General features: G+C 42.1%; 2 protein-coding genes across 3 annotated transcripts; both read left to right on the top strand.

The window, feature by feature from the left end:
• Positions 1-295: 295 nt before the first annotated feature.
• tmed7 (transmembrane p24 trafficking protein 7) lies at positions 296-4477 on the top strand. Its single transcript, XM_034540928.1, has 4 exons — positions 296-399; positions 687-890; positions 1523-1768; positions 2767-4477. The coding sequence occupies exons 2-4, from the start codon at positions 732-734 to the stop codon at positions 3001-3003; spliced, it is 642 nt and encodes a 213-aa protein (XP_034396819.1). The 5' UTR covers positions 296-399; positions 687-731; the 3' UTR covers positions 3004-4477.
• A 711-nt stretch (positions 4478-5188) lies between these two features.
• On the top strand, positions 5189-13110 carry fem1c (fem-1 homolog c). 2 transcript variants are annotated; one of them, XM_034540927.1, is made up of 6 exons: positions 5189-6663; positions 8822-8991; positions 9121-9309; positions 9612-10123; positions 10620-10796; positions 11079-13110. In XM_034540927.1, exons 1-6 carry the CDS (start codon positions 6120-6122, stop codon positions 11341-11343), a joined length of 1857 nt encoding a protein of 618 aa, XP_034396818.1. In that variant the 5' UTR covers positions 5189-6119; the 3' UTR covers positions 11344-13110. The 2 variants fall into 2 exon arrangements, with proteins under 2 accessions (XP_034396818.1, XP_034396817.1); XM_034540926.1 differs by having other exon boundaries at positions 5265-6663; positions 8822-9309; positions 11079-12251.
• Positions 13111-14756: the final 1646 nt, after the last annotated feature.

Below are 14756 nucleotides of genomic sequence, written 5' to 3'. Positions count from 1 at the left end.
TACATTGTTTCATAACTGGAGGTTATATCAAATAGTGATGATTGTTATTCTGGACTTATGTATTTGTGGATTTTTGTTGTGTCACATATTTTTTTCAATCTACCAGCCTTTTATGTAAATGTGAAGTATCGTGTACACTGCTGTACGAAACATAATTTTCAGAAGCAGTACTTTATCTAAAAACGATCCAATAAATAGCAGCCACATTTATCTGTATTGAAAAAGGAGGATACTCTTCTCTGGTCTGAGGACGTGGCCCACGTGACATCATAAGCCTTCCTCTTATTGGTTGGTCAGTTAGACAGAGCAGGAGGTGGGCTTTCACAGATGACAGCCAATCGCGTTTTACGTTTGTGATACGTTACTTAGCATTAGTCGCATCCGGTTGAGCACTTTGAGGTGAGTAGCTAATGCTGACTTGGACGAAATAGTGAATTAAGAAATGTTAATATTTGAATTTGCGTTTACTTTAGTTGCTATAATACACTAATACAATATCCCTAAGAAAATGTTACAAATTCCTCGTGACTTTTTGTCTCTAAAAAGGATAGCCATCAGGCCAGTTAGCTTTAAGCTAACCGCTTGTCGCCGATATCAATGTCCGGGTTTGCGTTGTCACCTTTTTTGTCTTTTTCCCCAAACGCTATTGAATTAAGTTTGATGTATGGTGGTGTTAATTTCTGCAGGTCCGCTCGGGTTTTTACTTGGAAGCTTGGCTCTCGGTCTCCAGGATGTACGGGTCCTTTCGGGTGCTGTTGCAGGTGCTATCGGCCCAGCTGCTCTGCGTGTGGGTGCTGGGCTCCGAGCTCACGTTTGAGCTACCAGACAACGCCAAGCAGTGTTTCTACGAAGACATCACCATCGGCACCAAGTGCACTCTAGAGTTTCAGGTGAGTGGGTCGTCTTTCTGCCAAAAGTCCAGCCCTCAATTATATTAACGCTAATCGTCCGAAGGGGAAGTTGTAATTTGTGAGCAGTAGTTCTCAGTCCAGACTGTCTTCTGAGAGGCAGAAGTGATCTTGACTGATACATTTATGATATACTTTTTAAAAGATAAACAACACACGTTTACTATCTTCCTTTTAAACACACAGGAGATTTGTTGTATCTATCATTGTATTTATTGATACTTAAGCGACGTTTGCCTAAACAGGTGGATGTTGTCGACATAAACAAAATGCAACTCGATGGCTACCATCCTATACAACATCATTATGAATCTTTTATTACAATATCAATATAATTTCTATGTGTTTTCATATAAATCTGTAGGTGGCAGTTTTTATTGCAAATATCCTGCAGTATACTAGTGCACCACAATCCTACATTTTTCTGTCACTTGCTAAAGTTAGAATCAATACAATGATTTTGTCAGGTTGTTATTATTATTATTATTTTTTGTTCAATGTGAAAATCATGACATGAGTTTTGTCCATATCCTCCATACTACTTGACAGGCTTAAAAAATAATAATAATATTGTGTCACTCAATAGATGGTCCTCCCGTCTTTTGTTTTCCCAGGTGGTGACCGGTGGCCATTATGATGTGGACTGTCGTTTGGAGGACCCAGAAGGCGCTACACTCTACAAGGAGATGAAGAAGCAATATGACAGCTTTACCTTCACAGCAGCCAAGAATGGAACCTATAAGTTCTGCTTCAGTAACGAATTTTCCACCTTTACACACAAGACCGTGTACTTTGACTTCCAGGTTGGGGATGACCCTCCACTCTTCCCAAATGAGAACAGAGTCACTGCTCTCACTCAGGTAAGCTGTGTGTGCGAGTGTGCACATGCTTTTGCATGTTTGTGTGTGAGGGAATTAATGGTTCTTTAGGTTTCTCTAAATGTTCACAGTATATGTCATACAATTGTATACATGCTTTTTGCTTTGTGTAATTCTGACTTCAACACGATTTCTTTTGTTCTTTAGTTCAAATCAAACTGGTGTCAGGATATTGAACCTTGTGTTTTAATTATAAAGCATTTAATAAATTACGTATTTCTCAACAGCGCTTCTATAAAGGCAATAAAGTAGTCCATAAATATCAGATGAGTGTACAGTTAGTTACAATTCCTCCTCCGCATTGTCTAAGTTGGTTTATAGCGTTTTGCTGGTAAAAGTGGTTGTACTTCATATTACACTTTGTGTATCTTTGTGTGCTCGTAGCTCATACGTTGCAACACGTGGGGATAAACAACGCTTAACAACTTTGTGGTTCCTGGGTAGTTTTGTGACCATCGGAAATTCCCAGCAAATCTCCACCCAATATTAACCTGAAAAGAGGTTTAAACTGCTGTAATGACTGACACACCTGTCCGAGTGTGCTTGCCAGTCAGTTTGAACCAGGATGCACATGGTTTCCCATTATGTTTACCCCCAAGTTTGTTTCCTTCTGACAGCATAACAGATTAAACATAAAAAAAGAGAACATATTATTCCTGCTTAGTGTGTGTGTGTGTATACTGCAAGATTAACATGTAGTCGGAAAAGGTGGTTGTGGTAGTGAACGAACCAAACTTAACACTTGCTCATCATTTTGCAGGCTTTTGTAGTCACCCTTAAACCAAGTTTATGGTTTGATATTTTTGTGATTCGATGAAACATATTTTCTCTAGAAATAGAGAGGACAAGGAACTACTTCAGCTAGTAAACTTAATGTGTTATAGCTATAAACTAGATTGACACTTGGTTCCAAATCTAATAAAGTTGGAAGATTTTCAGTCAGACGGTAAAAAATATCTTCTTTTTTTTACCATTTTCAGATGGAATCAGCTTGCGTGTCGATCCATGAGGCCCTGAAGTCAGTCATCGACTACCAGACTCACTTCCGCCTTCGCGAAGCACAGGGACGCAGTCGGGCGGAGGACCTAAACACCCGCGTTGCATTCTGGTCCATCGGTGAGGCCATTATACTTCTGGTGGTCAGCATCAGTCAGGTGGTCTTGCTGAGAAGCTTCTTCTCTGACAGGAAGACCACCACAACACGTGTCGGCTCGTAACAGTCTCTGAGCCCCAGGATCTGATTCACCACTTTCTCTATCCGCACCTGCACCTGTGCGTAGAGTAGGTTAGAATATCAGTGCTGATCTGAAATCGGAGCATATCAAACTGCCAGGTCGTACAATCTGACACGTCATCCATATTCAGCACTGATTTTCTTACAAACTTTAGGCACATGAGTCTTGAGTTTAAAGGTTATGTATGTTTAAAATGTTTTTGAGGGGTAAAAGAGAACCTAAAGAAGGGCTTTCTTTGGTTGCTTTTAACTATCTGTATTGGAGGCAGTTCACGGTCATGTCGTTGAAGCGGACCATAAATACTTTAAATATTTGGAATCCTTCGTTCTTTTCTCCCCCGTCATCTCAAATGCTCTTTCCCTGATCTCTTCCATTTTTCAGCCCAAAGTGTGCACTGAAATAACCAAGATTGGAATTTGTGACTAAATGTACTCATAATGCAAAGTTTATGGTTTTGTTTAATTCTTTACATGTAGAGCATTGGGTCTTTAAAGCCACACTGGCAAGGCAGAGTTGAACCCCACGAAGGTTACATTTGTGTTTTGTTTTTTTCTCTATTAAACCTTGCTGTATTAAGTGAGAGAGTAGATATTGTGTTGTGTTTTTATCAGATATGTCATTTTAGATGAGTTATTAGTGTGCTGTTTATAGAGTAAACCATCCTCTTATCTAATATTGACTTGAAACTGCATTTGAATTGATGGTGTGCTGTTTTCCTTCGGGTAAAGTCATGCTCAAGTTTGACTACACCGGTGAATTATCTCTTAAAAATGTTTTAATCATCTATGTGACTCAATGTGGAAAGCAAAACAAATGGAAATAACGGATATTCTTTTGTTTGAAAATTACACTTGTTGTGTGTGTTTATTGGCAATACCAGCGATTTTTAGTGCAACATGTCTTTCACTGGTTCCCTTGCAATGTCATAGCTAGTCCCGCTTTTGCTGTTAAAAGTGTAAACTTATTTATCTTGTGGGCTGATATTGCGCTTTTGATTTTATACAGCACTGTTGTAATATTCATGTTTTGCAAAAAAAATTGCTTGATTATAAGGTAATTCCACTAACTTTGAGTTCTAGTTGTAATTTGAATTTGTTTCCCCCCTGATTGCCGACTCAATTAATTTTCCAAAGGAAGAGTTAGATGGCTTTATATAATATGACCTAAACATGCGTGTCTGCAGTTATAGGCTTACTTAAAGCTGTTGCTCCAGCCAGGAATTACGTAAATGTCAGTGGGTCATTCTTTCTATCAATGTTGACTGATTTGCAAACAAAATCTAACAGCACATGTTGCTCTTAGCCACAGGCATGAAGGCTGAAACATGACATACCTGAATATAACGTAGTCCTTTTAAAGTTCTGTTGAATTTCTACAGTACAGAACCTCAATGAATGTGATTTAGAGCAGAACACCTTTTACACGGATACGACTGAATAAAACCCCAAACTGCTTTCATAGTTCATAATCAGCTTTATTGGCCATATATGTGTACACATACATTTGACTCAGGTTTGTTTGGTATTGTTTAACTAACATAACTAATTCTAGAGGCATTGGAAAATAAGCAATATTTTATTGTATTCGTTCTGGTTTGGCTTTGCTTACTTTGTTTGCTTTTCCCTTCACCATAATGTTTGACAGTTTGGTAGGAGGTGCATTTCAGTTTGACCTTTATGCGCAGACAGGTAATTTGCAGTCTAGAGCTGCAATGATTAATCAATTAGTTATCAACTATTACATTAATTGCCAACAATTTGATAATGTTGAGTAATTGTTGAAGAAAAAAGTTTTTTAAAAAACTGATTGCCGGTTTAATAATGTGAATATTTTCTGGTTTCTTTACTCCTGTGACAGTAAATTAAATATGTTTTATTTAATCATCAATAATGAACACAGGGATAATGTTTTTGGATATATACTCTGGTCATGCTTATTTTATCCTGCAGGGAGGGATATAATCAAGGCCATCACAGTCACAATTACACTCAAGACACTATTTAAAAACATATTTCTTACTCTAGGAGATACATAAGATGTATTTTAAGAATGTAAGAATTATGTTGACGTTGGTTTCTCTTTACATGGTAAATATTCTTTGTATAGAGATCCAAGGTTCCTAAATAACAGCAATCTCTTATTGTGGTTTTCTTATTAACTACGTCACAGTCTGCGTGCGCTGCGATTGGCCGTTCGCGCGTCAATCATCTGCGCCAGTCGAAAGAAAAAAGACTGCGTCGGATTTGCGATTTGACAGAAACTGAGTCGTGATCATCCGGTCGAGCAGTGGGTGGAGAGGCTTCCCTATGTACCTTCCCCGTCGCTAAGATTATTGTCGTGCCAGCTCGCTGTGTGGCTTCACGGACGGCTGGTACTCGCCGTTTTGGGGGGTTAAGGTCTGGTACCGTCGCTTGTTTTTCGACGTGTGTGAAAGAAGAACCGCTCAGACTCTGGGGACGTCCCCTGGTTGTTTAGCCGAACAACAGACCGACCGCCAGCTACACAGGCTAAGCTAACAGCAGCACGACGTAACTGGTGGGGGTGGATTCCAGTATTTCGGCCCTTGGGAAGCAAATATTAATAACGTCTCAGGAGCAAGCTGTGGAACAATGGCACGCGCAGCGAGCACGTCTGATGGAGGCGAGGAGAAGACGTGTCGCTGGATGAGTGTCGGTTGAACGGTCAGTAGAGAGGTGGAACGGAACGTTAGTCCAGCTAATCGAAGCCAGTCGGTTGGGCTAAATTGAGCGAGGAAGTTGACTAGCCACCTTGCTAGCAAGGCGACAGATGCATTACTGGACCAAGGGTCGTCTCAAAAGTCTGAGTTAACGTATATTATATATTTAAAATTCACAAAACGGGCGGGTGATGGCATTTTTTTAAAGCTGAAGCTCAGAAAGTCAAACATTTCCGAGCGTTTTAACCAAAACGCCAGCTCACGTCAGTTGTTTTCCCGTTAGCTGGAAAGTCGGAGCTTCTTGTAAACAAAGGGTCCCGAGCTCCACCTGTCGTGGCGACGTTACCGCTGACCGTTTGTTTCACAGATACTGTTGCCTTTTTTTAAATTTTTTATTGAACGGTGTAACCAGCTCCAAGAAATGGATTTAAAGACCGCGGTGTTTAACGCAGCCAGGGACGGAAAGCTCCGGCTGCTCCAGAAACTGTTGGAGAACAAAGATGGACACGAGGTGACCAAGTTGATGGGCGAGAAGACGAACGGGGCCACTCCGCTCCTGATGGCCTCCCGGTACGGCCACCTGGACCTGGTGGAGTACCTGCTGGAGTGCTGCAGCGCGCCCGTCGAGGTGGGCGGGTCGGTGAACTTTGACGGGGAGACCATCGAGGGGGCGCCCCCTCTTTGGGCGGCCTCGGCGGCGGGTCACCTGAAGGTGGTCCAGTCCCTGCTGGGCCACGGAGCCTCTGTGAACAGCACGACCCTGACCAACTCGACCCCCCTGAGGGCAGCCTGCTTTGACGGCCACCTGGACATTGTGAAGTACCTGGTGGAGCACAAGGCTGATCTGGAGGTGGCCAACAGGCACGGCCACACGTGCCTCATGATTTCCTGCTACAAAGGACACAAGGAGATCGCGCAGTACCTGCTGGAGAGGGGCGCAGACGTCAACAGGAAAAGTGTCAAAGGTCAGTGGATGGCACACATTGGGCCTCCTTTTTATCCACACCTTCTCTGACCCTCTGCAGACTGGGACGAGTCGGTTTCATATGGTTCGAATTCCTCATTTCACAGTGGTGTTGAAACATGGGGGCTAAAGTCTAGTGGCAAGATTCCCATCTCATATTGTTGATTGCTTATTGCAATGTGAACATTAGAACTCTGTGTGTAACCTCTGACGTATGAGACTATTCTACCTGTTTGCAATATGTTTTTTTAAAACCGATTTTCTCTGCAAAATAATTATGTGTGTGTATGAGAGATGGTAATTTGCATACTTTCATGTGAAATGACTCAACAAAGTAACATGAACTTCTGGTTTCACCATGGAAAGCTGTGGTGGTGACTAATGTAAGCTCGGGCTGATTGCGTGGGTGTGTCATGAGCTCTCCTTGAATGCTGTTCAATGAATACATGATAACCAGTGTCCATTCTTTTTTTCTCTTTTAATAAAAAAAGAAGCGCATTTCATTTTTTACATGATGACCGCCCACAGGATTGCTTGAAGAGGAATGCATTATCGTGATATCCTCCATTAAATAATTTTTGAATAATGTAGATGTGTAGGAAGGCTCGAATCTAGTGGATTAAAAAAAAAAAAGGCCAGTTTTCATGGTTGGATAAATGATCAATTAAACCATAAGACATACGATCAACTATAATCCACTCATCCTCTTGAGCATTCGTCCCTCAAAACATCACTGTTATAGATCATCCGTTACTTGCCCGATGAACTCACTTTTAGGTAATTCGTGGTTGTCAAATTCATTCATTCAGCCCAAACGCCAAAGTCGAGACAGTTGACCCGTCCAGAAGGAGAAAAAGAGACGGGTTCTCTGTTGTGAAACCAAGCGAGTTTGTCGGTGTCATGTGTGGTGATTAACTTCTCTTACTAGTCCATTATTCAGACATTGACATTCCCTTAACAGTTGAACCAACAGAAAGGAGTAGAAGTGTAATATTAGGTATGCAGTGGCAAGTTTGAAAAAAACAAAAGACCTTGTGTTGATGGAGGAAGCCAAGCAAATTTGGATAAAAAATGGTGAATAAACTACAATCGGAGCTGATTTGAACTTCCTAAAAGGCTTTGCTCTCTTCCTCCCAAGACTAACCAACACTTAGTTTATTAGATTCTTTCAGTACAACGCCTGTTGGTGAGTAGCCCGCCTCACTTCAGCGTAAGATAGCTTAACTTCAGTTTGGAAGCGGATAATGAGTATTCAGACTAATCACTGGCTTTGGCGAGGATTTCTGTATTGACTTGTTTTTGTTAGAAGTGAATTTATGATCCAGGTAAGCAGAGCTCAGCATCTATACGTCACCGTTTAAAACTATTGTTGTTGACGCTATTCCTCCAGAAAAGGTGTCAACTGGTCGCACCTGGTTTTGAGAGATATTGTGGCAAATCTATGGCAACACTGATTTTTAAAACGGTATAGATTTCCTTTTGTAGCAAACAGTGTCCATTTGAAAGCATTTAACCGTCCAAATCATTGAAGCTATGTTGAAACCAATTTTTCTGCAGTGTTACGAACTCGAGGAAAACAGAGTATAAATAATGATTAATCCCCGACTAACCCTGTCTGGTCTGCTTGAATATGGATTAACCTTAGTGTACCTTGCTTTAGTGAGAGCAGCCAGGTTAGACGCAACCGAAAACAGCATCACACCAGTGTTACATTGACATGATCGGCTGGTGAAGACAGACATGACTGGTTTATTAAGATTGGTTGACTTTATTTACTTGAAGAACCAGTTGTGGAACTCTGTGTTGGTGATTGACCCTGATTGAGGGCTTAGTGACCTATATAAAAGGTTTGAAGGAAAAGGAATGCCAAGACACGCCTAAGCATAGTAGTATTCCATCTCTCATAATGTAACAATAAGGCTGTTTGCTGGATGTATTTCTTCCAATAAAGTGATAGTTAATAAAGGCCAGTTTGCAAAGCTGGTTGCTTAAATCATGTCAGTTTTCAAAAATGCTGTGGCTCAGCTGGAGTTGACCAATGGTCATATAGCATTGGGCCATAGGTACCTCTGGCATCATGATATACAATCTTCAATTAACCGTATCTGCAGATCATTTAGCGTTACTTGTTCATCACCGTAAATGCTAAATTGTTTCAGGCAACACAGCGCTTCATGACTGTGCCGAGTCGGGCAGCCTTGAGATCATGCGGATGTTGCTGCAGTTTGGAGCGTCCATGGAGCAGGACGGCTACGGCATGACACCCCTGCTGTCTGCCAGCGTCACAGGCCACACCAACATCGTTGACGACCTCACGACGCACCAGCAGGTCAGGGGTCCTGTCTCTTACAATGCAGAGTTTGTTTGCGTGTGGGTGGCTAGGGTTATGCTGTTTAGTCCATTTAAAATTCTTCTTGGAGAAGTGCATGGAAAAAAACAATTTTCTTTTTCTCTGCAGACGAGCCACACGGAGCGCATTGATGCCCTGGAGCTCTTGGGAGCCACGTTTGTTGACAAGAAGCGAGATCTGCTCGGAGCATTAAAGTACTGGAAGAGAGCCATGGACCTCCGGTACATGGACAGTAACAACGTTGTCCATAAACCAGAAGCCAAACAGCTGATCATGGCATATGACTACGCCAGGGAGGTAAGTGTTAGTTTAGGCCTGTTTTTTCCCAACAAGCACCACCCCAAAGGGATTCTGCATTGCATGTAATGCTCTAATGGGTTTTATTATTGCCGACATGGTCATAATTTGGTGATGACAGCACAGAGTTTAGCATGATTGCTTTTGAAATTCACTGTGCACAAAAGTTACATTCTAGCCTCCTTTTTTTGTATTTGGAGTGAAGAAATGGAACAAGGAAAAACGGACATTTAGGATCATGCTTTTTTTCTTTAAAAAATGTCCATCCTGGCATTGACTTGACATTGTCATCCTCTTTCTAGGTAACAAACGGAGAAGAGCTGGACGGGCTGATATCGGACCCGGATGAGATGCGCATGCAGGCACTGCTCATCCGTGAAAGAATCCTCGGCCCCCAACATCCAGACACGTCTTATTACATCCGTTACCGAGGCGCCGTCTACGCTGACTCTGGGAACTTTGAGCGCTGCATCAATTTGTGGAAGTATGCATTGGACATGCAGCAAAGCAACCTGGACCCCCTCAGCCCCATGACGGCCTCCAGCCTGCTGTCGTTCGCTGAGCTCTTCTCCTTCATGCTGCAGGACCGAGCCAAAGGGCTCCTGGGGACATCCGTGTCATTTGAGGACTTGATGGGGATCCTTTCCAAGAGTGTGTTGGAGATTGAGCGGGCAGTTACACAAACTGGACCGATGCCTCCTGACCCCGCTCAGCTCAGCAAGGCCTTGTCGATCATCCTGCACCTCGTTTGTCTTTTAGAGAAGGTGCCCTGTACTGCAGAGCAGGACCACTTCAAGAAGGAAACCATCTATAAGTGAGTCTGTTTTTTAAATGGCCTGTATTGGCAACAATTTGTCTTCAGTTAGGAAAATACAAAATATGTGACTTTTGAAGGAAATGCAGTTATTTCTTTATTTAAAATTTTTTTTCTTTCATGTCCTGCCTTGTTTGAATTTGGCAGCGCGAACTTGCACCAGTCATAGCACTTTCATACCCCCCTTTTTTTCTTTTTACCAAATAAGAACTAAACAATGCGTTCCACCTCTACCGCTATATATATATATATATATATATATATATATATATATATATATATATATATATATATATATATATATATATATATATATATATATATATATATATATATATATATATATTTTTTTTTTTTGTGTCAATGCATCATGTCTAATCTGTGCCAATAATGAATTCAAACCGTAGATCCTCATTGTCGGTTGGGACACCGTGTCGCTCGCTCAGTGCAGTTACCATGAAGTCCTTGTCTGAAAAGTCTTTCCAAATCTTCCCAGATTCCTGAAGCTCCAGCCGTGTGGTAAGAACGGCTACAGTCCACTACACCTGGCAGTCGACCGCAACACCACCTGTGTGGGCCGCTATCCCGTCTGCAAGTTCCCCTCCCTCACGGTCGCCTCCATCCTTCTCGAGTGTGGGGCAGATGTGAACAGCCGCGATGAAGATGACAACAGGTCTGTTTCTCTTCCACTCTAGTTTTCCAGCTCCCATAATTGTTGTTTCTCTCTACTGGTTTTATTTTGTTTCTGTTATTAAGAAACAACATAGTAGAAAAGTGTTAGAACGATCATTTGTAGTTCTTTTATCTGTAAACCCGAGAAGCTAAATGAAAACGCCTCAACGCTCGACGGCCACCAGTTAAAGAAGTAGCATGAACCCGTCTGACCACACAATGATCACAACATGTTTTGTTGCATAATCACAGAGCGCCTCTATTATCTCTCCCAACCCACCAGCCCACTTCACATAGCCGCATCCAATGGTCACCCTGACATCATGAACCTGCTGATATCATGCGGGACTCACTTTGACAGCACCAACGCCTTCCAGCAAATGGCCTGCGACCTCCTGGACGAGAAGGAGCTGTCCAGGAATATAATCCAGCCCATAAACCACACCACGCTGCAGTGCCTGGCCGCCAGGGCCATCGTCAAGCACAGCCTCGACTACCGGGGGAACATCCCCGAGAAACTAGAGGCCTTCGTCTTGCTCCACAGATAATGATTGTGATGGAGTAGAGGGGAATGGATGGATGACAAAGAGGACTGGACAGACCGAGGAGCAACATCGTTCACGGCACGCCCCGCACGCTTTTTGACAAGTCGAAAGATACGATGCCTTTCGGGGGTTAGGTTTGCAAATTCAAACTATTTGGAGAGTAAGACCTTTTTTAAGAACTTAGTCTCCAAAAAGAACTTCTCCTCGGACAATGATTGAAATGAATGGAGGAACGAGTTACCGTTTTCTTGTTTGCGCCTTTATGGAGCCACAGCTTTGACTGGTCGCAGCCTGATCTGTGGGGATGTATTTCCAATGCAACATGGACAAATACAATTGTATGAACTGAGCAATGGGTTTTAAGTATTTTTGCTTTAGAAATTATTGTTTTGTTTTTGCATATTTCACTATGCTATTTATTGAATGAAACTTGAGAGATTTTTCTCCATGCTGGCTCGAACCCAGCCTCAACTTTGCCTGCTTCTCGTTTTAAAGCAAAGATTGAGGCATTTCTACATATGCTGGGACTTCAGGTTATTTTTTGTTTGTCCCATCACTGTTGCCAACAGTCATGGGCCCTTCCTCAGTCATCATTAGTTGTTTTTTTTAGGTTTTTTAAAAAAAACTTTTTACAGAACATTCAGTCATCGTCATGCAACTCTGGATATCTGCCAAGTGGTGTGGATTCCAGACTCCTTTTGTGGTTCCCACTTTAGTGTATAACAAAGCTTTACGAGAGGGGGTTAATGTCTGCGAACACCATAAGTGCTTTATTCTTCCTATGCACAGGCTAGGCTGTTGGAAAGAGAGACTGTTGTATTCTGTGCCGGCACTTGTCTGTGCAATATCTCATGAGTTTTTGTGTTTACCTCATTGCTGCCGTTTCCTCCAGTATCTCCTTTCACCCAGAGAAGGGGGGGTGGAGGGGGGGGGGGGGGGGTTCAACCATTGTACTAATTGTAGTAAGAGTGAATGAATTTGTGTGTGTGTGTATATGTGTATATAGAGAGTTTTCGTTTGTTTTTTTTTGTTTTTTTTTGAGCTTACACAAATTGAGGGCAAGAGTTTTGGTGAGGTGGCACTCATGGAGATTCCACAATGCCACTAGAAACCACAGCGGCCAAACTCGGTGTCTAAAAAAAAAAAAAAATTTAAAAAAAAACCGCTGGAGTGTGCAGGCGTGTACACAGAAGTGACCTCTTAACCATCATACATGGCTGACATTTAAATGCTGTTCCCTTTTTCTTTTTTATAATTATGATCAAAAAGATTTTTTTTTTTAAAAATCCAAAAAAATCTAGGTAGGTTACCAACTTTGGCCCACTGTGCATGTGCAGCAGCATATCAACCAACCAACCACTGCAGAAAACCTTTTCATGAGAACCCCTGGACTCCAAACTAGACTACAGCTGGGACGGTTCTCCTATTCTGTACAACTGTCGTCCAAATGTGTGAGAACCGAAGACGCAAATGAGGTGGGAGGACGCCTCGACGTACAGAATGGTCAAGCTTTGTGAATGATCTTATTTGCACATTAGCTTTTAGATGTGTGGGTTGGAAAAAAAAGGGCTTTTCATAATTCATAGGATTTCACATTGCAGTCTATTTAACCTGATAAGCTCAAAACCAGACATGGAAAATGTATGAGGACTCCCAGGGCAACTTGATTTGAATCTGCACTTTATTACAGCGGAGCTTAAGATTTGATATGGCATTAATCAAGTTCATGTCTTAATAACCAGTTTGACAATAAACCCATGTTGCACTTGTGTCCTTGTACAAATGTCTTATTTCCTTATGTCAGCCAAGAGATCATTTTATAAGTTCCGAACTTGTGTCACAGCTTTGGGCAAAGAAATGCATCGCCACAAGGTTCCCGTTCAACCAGTTGGTTTTACTGCTTCTGTATCTATTAATATAATGTCATTAGACTTCCACACTGAGCTCCTGCTTCGTCCTCACGGAGCCGTACACTTGAGCTGGTGTACAGTGGACCCCGCTGGACTGGAATGTGTCCAGAAACCCCCTTTTGACATTGACGGAGGGGCTGCTCATGTTGTGCATCCAGTTGCTTTCAAGAACGGTCTGTTTTTAAAACGTGCTGAGTTATGACTCATTAGTTCAGTCCTCGTGGCGTTAACCCACAACAGCGGCTGACTGGGGGCTCTGCAGAAAAATTAAACTGCTTTCCGTGTCGAGATTGACCGACATCGTTTGCCCACTCTGTCACGGGAACTAAGCGAATGTGTTTTTTGCTTCTGGACGTATTACAAGAAAAGTTCTGTTGAGCACAGTAGTCACAATAACTCTTAATCTCGTGTCCCGACTTTTGGGATTATTTGGTTTATAACTAAATAGCCGACAGCTGTAGACTTTTTTTTGTCTTCCTGTCTGCAGTTGTTGTGGTTTATTCTCCAGTGTTTTAAGGTCACCCTATATTTCAGTTTCAAATTGTGAACGCATGACCATAAGGAAGTTGTCCTCTTAACAACTTGGTGATTGGAGAATTATTACATCATATAAAACTTCATTATCACCAAATTGAAATGCAAAGATGATTTATTTTCCCACCCGTTTCCACTTTTAGTACAGCAGTCAGTCTATGAAAATCAAACCTTTTGCTCCGATGACTTACTGCAGAGTGGAGAGTGGGAATTTCTTAATGAGTCACGATTACCGGTACTGTATTTTCATTTAATTTTTATCGTTAGGGTGGCTGAGGTAGAGCAGAGCAGGTTTGGGTGGATATCAATGCAGAACAAGAGCCCATTTAGTGATCTGAAAACAAGGATTTAGCTGACTCTGGATTTCTTTCAAACCAGCACATGTCTAGATCGCACAGCTGCTTGAAGCCATCCTGTCAACTTGGCATAAAAGAAACCGAGAGCGCCGCTGTCCTGCTGGAAACCAACTGGAGTGAGACGACTGGTTACTTTCTGACGTGCTTTTGAGTTAATGTGGTTTACTGACCGCTCTGAGAGTCACTAAACTGTATATGTTTCTAATGATCACACCCAGGATTACCTGCTAAGAAAAGAACGCTAAAACGATGAGCTGAAGGAGGACACATGGTTATTTATTTTTACCAAGTGTGGGCAGTAACGTATGGCTGGGAATTAAATTGGTTGGAAAATGAATCTGACTTCACCCACAACTCTCAACTCATTCTCTCCAACCTGTTTTCTCGGTTCACCTTGATTTCCTCCAGCAGGAATGTTAACGTCTCTCACTGACTAATTATTAGGTATATTGTGTGTGTGTTGGGGGAGAGAGAGATAAGTCTAGGCTTGTCACAGTGTAGAACAAGTGAGTGTTCACATGGGCCGACACCGGAGGTTAACTGTGTGTGTGTGTGTGTGTGTGTGTGTGTGTGTGTGTGTGTGTGTGTGTGTGTGTGTGTGTGTGTGTGTGTGTGT

The sequence above is a fragment of the Cyclopterus lumpus genome, chromosome 9 (genome assembly GCF_009769545.1).
Source record: "Cyclopterus lumpus isolate fCycLum1 chromosome 9, fCycLum1.pri, whole genome shotgun sequence".
In the NCBI taxonomy this organism is placed as follows: Eukaryota; Metazoa; Chordata; class Actinopteri; order Perciformes; family Cyclopteridae; genus Cyclopterus; species Cyclopterus lumpus.
The sequence above is the reverse complement of the archived record's forward strand: the minus strand, read 5'-3'. Positions and strand labels throughout refer to the sequence as shown.